A 10,723-nucleotide genomic window follows, 5' to 3' on the forward strand; every position below is an offset into this window, starting at 1 on the left:
CATACTTTCGTCCGATCATATTTTGCAAAGAAGCTGATGCATACACCTTATCAGCTGTTCGCTGCCGTGTTTGAATAGCTCGGTTGGCAATCCATCGGCCCCTGCCGCTTTGTTGTTTTTCAGGCGGGCAATTGCTATTCGAACTTCTTCATGGTCGGGCAATAGAACGTCTGCTCCATCGTCATCGGGTATCAGGTTCGTCTTCTCCTGGTGTTGTGCGTTCTCTGCCATTCAGCAGGCTGGAGAAGTGTTCCCTCCATAATTTAAGTATGCTTTGGGCATCGGTGCCTAGATTACCTTGGGGGGTTCTACAAGAGTATGTTCCGGTCTTGAAACCTTCTGTAAGCCGCCGCATCTTTTCGTAGAATTTTCGAGCATTACCAGCCGGCTAGCTTATCAAGCTCTTCGTGCTCACGCATTTTGGCCTCTTTCTTTTTCTGTCTACAAATGCGTCTCGCTTCCCTCTTCAACTCTCGGTATCTATCTCATCCCGCACGTGTTGTGGTCGATCGTAACGTTGCGAGGTAGGCAGCCTGTTTTCTCTCCGCTGCGACACGGCACTCCTCGTCGTACCTTTCCGAAAACTAATGCTTTCGGTTGCAGCTACACGTAAGGAGTTTGAAATGCCGTCCCACAGTTCCCTTATACCGAGTTGTGGACGAGTGCTCTCAGAGAGCAGGAGTGCAAGCCGAGTAGAAAATCGTTCGGTTGTCTGTTGTGATTGCAGCTTCTCGACGTCGAACCTTCCTTGTGTTTGTTGGCGTGCGTTTTTTGCTGCACAGAGGCGGGTGCGAATTTTGGCTGCAACAATATAGTGGTCCGAGTCGATGTTAGGACCTCGGAGCGCACACACATCTAAAACACTGGAGACGTGTCTTCCGTCTATCACAACATGATCGATCTGGTTGGTAGTTTTTCGATCCGGAGACAGCCAGGTAGCTTGATGTATCTTTTTATGCTGGAATCTAGTACTACAGATAACCATATTTCGGGCTCCGGCGAAGTCGATCAGCCTCAACCCATTTAGGGATGTTTCCTCGTGGAGGCTGAATTTACCGACCGTAGTGCCAAAGATACCTTCTTTGCCCACCCTGGCGTTGAAATCGCCAAGCACGATTTTGACATCGTGGCGGGGGCATCTCTCATAAGTGCGCTCAAGGCACTCATAAAAAGCATCTGGTCACATCGTCCTTCTCTTCCGCCAGGGCGTAGGCGCAAATCAGCGATATATTGAAGAACCTCGCTTTGATGCGGATTGTGGCTAGATGTTCATTCTCTGGAGTGAATGATAGCACTCGCCGACGGAGTCTCTCTTTCACCACGAATCCAACACCAAACTTGCGCTCCTTTTTATATGGCCACTGTAGTAAATGTCACAAGGACCTACTCGTCTCTGTCCTTGTCCCGTCCATCGCATTTCTTGGACGGCGGTGATGTCAGCCTTTATTTTCACTAGGACATCAACCAGCAATTAAGGGACCGGACATTCCAGGTGCATGCCCTCAAAACATAGTCCTTAATTCGTTTGCCATGGTCGTCGTCAAAAGGGGGGTCACTCATCCGAGGCTTGTTGTTTTCTTTCATTGGGGGTGTTTTTTTAGGTGGCGGGTCCCAAACCCAGCGCACAACCCTAAGTAGGGGATATTTCGCCTTCTCACTTTAGCTCGCCTTCAAACGGATGTTCTTAGGCTACCCAGAGGATACTTGGTCAAAGACCGGAAGTCGTGAGCTGCTTGAGTCATATGTAAAAGAATCGTTTCTGGCAATTCCCAAGTGAATGGCGATCAGAGAACTTTCCTCACTTGCGTGAACTTCTACACATGACTCCATCCTCCACGCACTCACCTTTCGGAATTACAATAAAAAAGGCAACACACAATTCCGCCAAAATTTTGCAAAAATGTATTTTATTGAACTTTATGTACAATTCAATCAAAATTTCACAGAATGTATTGGTTATGTCACTATATTCACAAGAGGATTATGTAGAAAGTAATTTATATTATTTATTTATTTATTTATTGAAGATAAAAAAAGGGACGTTCGCACAAGATGCAACGGCTGAAAAACCTCGGTATTAACAGAGCACGGTTTTCGTTCGGATCGCAAGCAAAAGAAGAAGTGACGAACTTGTTTCTCCGCCCCTTTTGTTCCCTTTCGGTTGTGGTGAAAAATGCAGTGCTAATGTAGTTTTGTGTGATGTTGATTGTATGTGGTGTAGAGATGAGTGTGGTGAATGAAGCGTGCTAGTGACGTATATTTTAATGCGGTGAGTGTAGAGTGTTCTGGATGCGGGATTATTGTTGTGGTTAGGTGTTCGGTGTTGGTTATGTGTTGTGTGCTTAGGCCTGAGGTGCGGCGCGGACGGGGCGTTTGTTGCTGGCGTCGTGTCGACGTCCCATTCTGTTGCCGCCGGATACGGGAGGATGATGTGGTTGGCTGTCGACGCGATCGTGCATCCCGGCTTATTGGCGGTCGTCGTACTGCACCACGGTGGTGGCTACCAGATTGCTGACCGATGTCGTGTCTGGTGGTTCGGTGCAGCATGGTGTGGTGAGGCCACATACATATCTGGCACAGGTTTCCCGAAGTACAATCCTGGGTAGTGTGGGTAGGTGCCAGGCAATTGAGGCAGTGGCCGTGTGCCTGGACGACGCGCAGCCTTTGCTGCGGTGGTAGTCCTTTAAAGATTGTGCAGTGCATCAACCGGTGCTGTCGATGACATATTGGGCAGCTGATGCGCTGCGGCTCTGCTGCTGATATGAGCGTTGCCAGCAGTGCTCGCGTTCCACTACGAGGACCCGTTGATGTGGTGGTTCGGGGAGCTGCGACTGGGCCAGCCACAACTGGGGCTGCCACTTGGCGTGGCACGTGGATAGTCGAGCGTATGGTTGGCGTCGGAGCGAGTGGCATGTCTGCATCCATGTTTACCTGTATGGAAGAGTGTTATTTTATGTGTAAATTAGTTGCATAGAGCGAATACGGGTATGGCTGCCATGTTGTGGCATAAGTGGATCGTCAAGTTGATCCTAATGATCGATTGTTTTGTTTGTTATTTTGTAATATTTATTTTATCGGGTTTATTGGATGGTTTTATCGTTTACGTTTCGATCGGCGGTCGGTAAAAAGCATAGCTTAACGAGCACAATCTCCAATCTTTGGTGCATTTTCTGTAATTTTCCATTGGTACCTCTTGTGGAGGTCCTTGGTATAGTCTTCTTTCCATCGGCGACTGAAATTATGATGGAGAATTTTAATTCTTTCCCATCTATTTAGTAAAGATAGCGCTCCCACGCCTGGCTCAGGTGTGGCCAGAATGCGTGCTCCTTTTAGAAAATGCCCTGGAGTTAGGGCTGTTAAATCGGAGGGATCTTGCGAGAGAACCGTGAGGGGCCGTGAGTTGGGAACGGCTTCGATTTTAGTTAATAATAAATGAATTCTTCATAATTAAATTTGCAGCTGCCAGCTATCTTCTTGAAATGAGATTTGAAGCTCTTTACAGCTGATTCCTTTTGTACGATGCCTGGTGATACTTGTTTAAAGAAATCCACGAACTGTTTCTCCGTGGCTCGTTGAGCTCCAATGAATGTTTTGCCATTATCGGTCATGATTTTTGATGGGAAGCCACGTCGAGTGACGAAGCGAGCAAATGCCACGAGAAAAGCCTCTGTCGTCAGATTAGTGCATAGCTCAAGGTGGAATGCCTTTGTCGTGAAACATACAAAGACAGCCACAAAGCCTTTCATGAGAGTGGGAGATCTTAGCATGGACGCCTTTATTTGAAAAGGCTCAGCAAAATCGACACCTGTGGTGGTGAAGGGCAAAGCGGAATTGCATCGTTCAGGTGGAAGTACTGCCATAATCTGCGTTCGCATTTTTTGCTTGTGCATAGTGAAGATCTTGCACATGAAAATGCATTTCTTGATTTGTGGCTTCAGACGTGGTATGTACCTACCATATATTGCATGAGGCGATGTTCGGCGTGTAGCATTAATATGTGGATGTATTTCAGGAATAATGTGGCAAATGGAGACTTCTCTGGTATGATTATGGGGTGGCGTTCGTTGTATGTTAGGCTTGAGTTAACAAGCCGACCAGTGGCACGAAGCAGACCTTTCTTGTCTAGAAATGGGTTCAGAACTAAGAGTGAGCTCTTTTTGTCCATCAGCTTCGATTCTCTTAGTAAAAACATGCGCGGCTGAAGTAGCGGGTTTGGGTTGATGCGATAAGAGCGACTTTAGCCATTTCTAGGTCTTGATGCGCCAATGTATCGCATTGGAGGTAAGTTGTTCCTTTAACTTTAAGTTTAAGCCGCTCTAAGAACTTGAGCATATAGGCGACTAGAAGGGCTCGGGGAACGATGAAAATCATTCAAGGATGTCATTATCATCCAATATTGTGTGGTAGGTGTCGATTTTTCGAATTTCGGGGGCAATTATGTTGCGCATTGGCGATTGTGGCCAAGAATCGGGAGATTCTGTTAACCATCGGGGGCCATTCCACCAGAGGGTGGAGGTGGAGATTTGCAGAGGTTTGGACCCTCTTGTCCCAAGATCGGCAGAACTGTCAGCACTGGCTACGTGTCGCCAAGTGGCTGATCCTACTAGATCAAGATCGGACCAGCGGTATAATTTATATTTTGCCATGTTTAAGTGGGTCTGCACCATGGAAACTAGCGTTGCTAGTAGCAGAGCGCCACAGAGTTCAGGTCGTGGTAAATTTTTGGTTTTTAGAGGCGCAACTTTTGCTTTTGCCACTAGTAGGTGGCTTATAGTTGCAATATCGCTTTGTGTGCGCACATAGGTAGAACACAATATACCTTTTCAGAGGCGTCGCAGAAGCCGTGTAGTTCCACTTTGTATTCGGGGGAATAGTTTACCCACCGTGGAACTTGTATCTGCGAAATGTCGGTCAGATTATTAGCGAACTGGGACCATCTTTCGAAGCGAAGAGGTTTCACTTGTTCGTCCCAGTCAGTTCCGTTTAGCCATAATTCTTGGATCAGGATTTTCGTTTGTATCATAATTGGCGAAAGCCATCCTGCGGGGTCGAAAAATTTGGCGTTTTGTAACGGCGGATAATGCGGATGTGGGCTCAGTCGTGTATGAAAACTGGTTCAATATCGCATTCCATTGGATGCCCAGTGCTTTTGTTGTACTTTCCTTTTCGAATATAAGGAAATTAGTATCCAATAAATTGTCGTTTGGTATATTTTTCAAAATATTTGGGTGACTAGCTGTGATCTATTTTAGGGGAAACCCTGCGGTGTTGAGGGCCTTTATCACTTGTGATAAGGACTCGTATGCTTGTGAGAGGCTGTGGCTCCCAGACAAGATATCGTTTACATACGTTTGAGCTTTTAAGATTTTTGTTGCCAGAGGAAATTCTGACTTTGTGTCTTCTGCCAGTTCGTGGAGTGTGCGGATGCCTAGATATGGGGCACAGTTTACGCCAAAGGTAACTGTTTTCAATTTAAAGTCGCGTAGTGGACTATTGGCAGATTTTCGGAAAATAATCCGCTGAAAATCTTGATCCTCCTTATCTACCAGTATTTGTCGATTCATCTTTTCGACATCCCCATTGAATACGTATTTGTATATACGCCAATTTAAAATGAGGAGTATTAAATCTGGTTGGAGTGTGAGTCCCGTAAATAGAATATCATTTAGGAAATTCCCCGAGCTAGTGGATCTCGAGGCATTAAAGACAATTCTAGCCTTTGTGGTTTTTTTCTTAGGCTTTACTACTGCATGATGTGGCAAGTAGAATGAGTAATATTTGCCTTTTATGAGTTTTTCGCATGGGCTTACTTCCTCCATGTGGTATAAATGGAGGTATTCTTCTAAGACACCATAAAAAATCTTGTTTAAGCTCACCTTTTCTATGTAGGTTTTTTCCATACTCAGATACTGTTGTATTGTAGAGGTTCGAGAGTGAAATAAGGCGGGTGTGTCTGGAAAGTGTTGTTTTCGAGGTAGTCGTACGACATACTGACCATTATCTGATCTAGTAGTTGTGGCTTTGAAAAAGTCTTCACAATGCTGATCTTCTGGTGTTGTACTTGAAATGGGGGGGAGTTCTTCTAACTCCCAAAATTTTCTCAATTGTGAATTGAGGTACTCGTTTGAGATTTCCTCAACTTGAGTTGTCATTGTTGTGACTGGTTCCGCAACTAGTCCACTTAGGACCCAACCGAAAATGGTATTTTGCGCCAGAAGTGTTTTCGAAATTTTTTCAACAGCTTCTATTATAATTTGTGACAGAAGGTCGCTGCCTAATAGAAGGTCTATTTGAGCGGGGGTGTTGCAGTTGGGATCTGCTAGCTTTAGGTGTGTAACCTTTTGCCAATGCTTGCTATTTATATGATAGCTTGAAAGCATGTTCGTGAGTTGCGGTAAGACTATTGCATCTGCTTGAATGCGTTAATCCGCTTGGAGGGAAATTAGGGTAATGGGGCAGATTTTATTGGAGTTTTGAACTACTCTTCCGCCCATTCCCGTAATTTCAAAATTGGCTAATTTTGTAGGCAGTTTTAGCCTATTTTGTGCCCTAGACGCAATAAATGATCTTTGTGATCCTTGGTCTATTAAGGCCCTGAGATTAAACAGTTCTCCTCGGTGTTCGATGGTGACCACTGCTGTGGGTAGTAGTATCATACTTAGAATCTCACTGTGCAGCGTTTAAGTTTTTAATGCCTTGGAGCAGCATGGTGTCTCTTAGCAAAATTCGAGTTCTTGTGTTTCGGGAGTTGCGGTTGCAACTAAACCAGTGGCTCTTTTTGAGAAAGCGCTACTTTGAGGTGTGTTGTGAAAGTTATTTAAGTGCAACATAGAATGATGCCTTTTGTGGCAATATACGCAGTTGAATTTGCTTTCGCAATTATTTAGATTGTGTGAGTGGGACAAGCAGTTTGTGCAGAGTCTTTTTTAAAAAGCTTCTGTTTACACTGTTGTTGTTACTAGCTTGGGGTCTAATGAAACTTCGATTTAGGTCGTGTTGGACGTTTTTGGTTCTGACCGTTTTTTATCTACCCTTTCCGCAAATTCGTATTGGGTAGTTAAGAAATCTTTCATCTGTTGCCACGTTGGGCATTTTCTTCGTGATGAGAGCGATTGCTCCCACAGAAGCAAAGATTTTTCCGGTAATGCCGCGGAGCATATGTTTAACAGTATGGGGTCCCAATTGTCTGTGGGAATATTCTGTGTCGATAGAACCGACAAACAATTTGAAACAGTGGATTGAAGTTTTATGAACTCTTCACTTGTTTCTTTCTGATTTTTTGGTAAGTTCATTAATATGGTGACTTGTTGGTCGACCAATATTCTTTCATTCTCGTAACGTTCTTTTAGAGCTCCCCAAGCCAAATTGAAATTGTAGTCATTTAATGCGAACTGTTTGACTATTACGCCTGCTTGTCCTTTGGTTTTGTATCTGAGGTGATACAGTTTATGCGCTTGTGCTAATTTAGGGTGATTTATGTACACGGCCGTAAACATGTCCCTGAAGGACGGCCATTGTTCTAACCTCCGTGAATATTTCTGTATCGCATGCTGGCACTTTAAGGTGAATGACTGAACTCACCTCTTGGCTTTGAATTTGTGGCAGCTTTACTCTCGGTTGTGGAGTAGGTGCAATTGTTTTAATTAATTTCAATTCATCTGAGATCATGGCTTTTGTCTCTTCATATTGGTCAAGGCAATTTTCATATTTGGCGTAAGCTGAGGATTTGAAATTTTCGGGTAGATCTGAATCGTCAGTTTCTACTATCGCATCATATGCAGATTGGAGACGTGTCCAGAAATAGTCTATGTTTTGATTTTTGATTTCTAGCACCGATTCAGAGTTATCTTGAATCGATGAAGATGAAAATCGAGTGCAGTATCTTTAATCTGTCACTCTCAGAAATGAATTTAGCGTAAGAAATATGTATTAAGTTGCCAGCCTAGCTGATCAATGGCGGCGAACATGCAGCCTACGGAAAAATGTGACGAAACCTTCAAGTGTCATTCTAATATAAAAGTACCTAAAATTGTAATTTGTATTGTTTGCGAAAGTGTTTTCCATGAAGGAGATTTTAACAAGTATAAAAGTAAAAAGGGTCTATATGTCGGAAAACGATTAGTGGTGTGTTCTGATCATAACATTGAAAACATAACCTCTGCCGACCACGCCAGACTTGATGAAAACGCTAAGAAAATTATCGCACATGTAAAACTGCGTGAAAAAGAGGAGCTTAAAACATGTCTCAGTGGTAGTGTTTTGGTGGATACATCAAACCCTCAAGAACAACTAAATAAAACAGTGAGGAATACTGATGAAGCCCAACTGATTAACGACAAAGTGGAAATTGAACTATTGCGGGACTTAAACTCAGAATTAAAATCTAAAAATCAATTGTTAACTGATCTTTTAGAGCTGCGAAAAGCTGAAGTAAACAAAAGTAAATCTTATGCTGAAATTCTAAAAGAAAACACTAAAGAAAAAGTTATGGTTAAGGTGCCTGATATTGTTATAAGAACAAAAAACAAGTCAGCAAATAAAAATTATGCTCAGATCGTTAAAAATAATATTATAGCGAATACCAGTGCGCAGATAAAAAACGTCTTATCAACAAAAGCAGGTGATATTATTGTAAGGTGTAAAAATAAAGAAGATGTCTCCAGAACCATGTCAGTGCTTGCTGAAAAACTTGGTGATAATTATGAAGTTGATCAAGAAAAACTAAACTCGCCTAAAATAAAAATATTTGATATAGAAAGTGACTTGAGTAAGAAAGAACTGGTTGAGGACTTATGTAACAGAAACAGTGCTGTCTTTGACGGAGATTATAATATCGTTGCTGACTTTAGTAGTGGTAAAAATAAGCGTAGCATAATATTAGAAGTGTCTCCTAATATCTATCTTAGTGTCATGACATCGAGAGTAGTCTACATCGGGTATAAAAGCTGTCGTGTCTTTGATGCTTTTGACTTAAGTACGTGTTACAACTGCGGCCGCGCCAATCACAATCACAAAAAATGTAATAATGAAACTGTCTGTCTAATCTGCGCTGGAAATCATGACACCAGAAAGTGTACCAGTACTGTCAAGAGATGCGTTAATTGTATGTATTACAATAAACAGTATAATAAGAGTAACTGTATAGACCACGAAGCAACTGATGTCAGCGCCTGTGGATATCTTAAATTTAAATATAATAAAATTATTAAGTGCACTGATTATCCGATGAGCCCATTGATACCGACACATATTGGTAAATTACCAGTGCCGAAGACGTCGTCAACATAGCAATACTAAACTAACTTCAACTAATACTACTTTACATGGATACAGACAGTGATCAAGAGGAAAACTGTGTAATTGAAGAATCTGCGGTTACCTTAGAAGATAAGGATGTATTGATACTACATGTTAATATTAGAAGCTTAAATGCTAATTATGAGAAACTTGAGTTATTTCTTAACAGTTTACAATCCAAACCACATGTTATAGTATGTACAGAAACGTGGAATTTAATAACTTATCAATTTTTTGCATTAAAGGATTATAGCATACACTATAATCACAGTATGGTAAATAAAGCGGATGGGGTTGTAATTTATGTACTAAAATCATTGGTACATACAATAACGGTAGATATTATTGGTCGCTCCAACTTAATCTCTACTAATATAAATATTAATAATAACTCACATTTAAAAATAACTGGAGTTTATAGATGCCATGATATAAGTAAAGATGAATTTATAGACAACTTAAAAAACTATGCTGAATCTAATGTGAAAGTCAAAAATCACATAATAGTTGGCGACTTCAACATAAATTTAAAAGACATGGACTATCACGCGGACTTACTCATATCTGAACTGTTAAACTTAAATTACATCTCATATTTCAATGATACCACTAGACCAAACAACGACAATAGATAATATGTTCGTTAAGACTAACATTAATAATATTAACTCAATTACATATAAACATACGCTTACTGATCACTTTGCAATATTTTTAGCACTAAAATTGCAATATGTTAAAAATAGTAAGGAACCCGAAACATATCTTAATTATAAATTACTGGTAAAGAAGTGTAATGATGTAGCTTGGAGTGACATATTATGTATACAGGATCCTAATATTGCAATTAACAACTTAATAGATAAAATTCAAACTAACATACAAAATGCTCATATAAAACCTAATAACAATAAACATAAACTTAAACCTCGTAAAAATTGAATCACGACTGGCATAATGAAGTCATGTCGTACCAAAGAAAAACTATATAATAAATGGAAAAGGAATTATAATTTTGAACTGAAAAAATATCTAAATTACTGTAAAAATCTAGATAAGGTAATTAAAATTGCAAAGTGTAATTTTGAAAGAGACACAATCACTAGTAAGGTAAATAATAGCAAGCAACTATGGAAATATATTAATCAGAAACTAGGTAGAAATTTAAATAAATTAAATAATATAGATCTAATAATTGACGAGGATGGAGTCATGTGTAGAAAAGTTCACGCAAGTGAGGAAGTTCTCTGATCGCCATTCACTTGGGAGTGGCCAGAAACGATTCTTTTGCATATGACTCAAGCAGCTCACGACTTCCGGTCTTTGACCAAGTATCCTCTGGGTAGCCTAAGAACATCCGTTTGAAGGCGAGCTAACGTGAGAAGGCGAAACATCCCCTGCATAGGGTTGTGCGCTGGGTTTGGGA

At 41.4% G+C, this 10,723-nt stretch overlaps 1 protein-coding gene across 1 annotated transcript; it reads left to right on the plus strand.

Annotated features, from left to right (window-relative positions):
- Window positions 1-7,934: 7,934 nt before the first annotated feature.
- On the plus strand, window positions 7,935-10,048 carry LOC125780383 (uncharacterized). The gene has a single exon (XM_049462684.1). It carries the CDS (start codon window positions 7,954-7,956, stop codon window positions 9,286-9,288), a length of 1,335 nt encoding a protein of 444 aa, XP_049318641.1. The 5' UTR covers window positions 7,935-7,953; the 3' UTR covers window positions 9,289-10,048.
- Window positions 10,049-10,723: the final 675 nt, after the last annotated feature.

The sequence above is a fragment of the Bactrocera dorsalis genome, chromosome 1 (genome assembly GCF_023373825.1).
Source record: "Bactrocera dorsalis isolate Fly_Bdor chromosome 1, ASM2337382v1, whole genome shotgun sequence".
NCBI classification, from domain to species: domain Eukaryota; kingdom Metazoa; phylum Arthropoda; class Insecta; order Diptera; family Tephritidae; genus Bactrocera; species Bactrocera dorsalis.

What these genes read in the sequence shown, in the direction of transcription:
- LOC125780383 (XM_049462684.1), top strand. Translation starts at nt 7,954, where the DNA reads ATGGCGGCGAACATGCAGCCTACGGAAAAATGTGACGAAACCTTCAAG.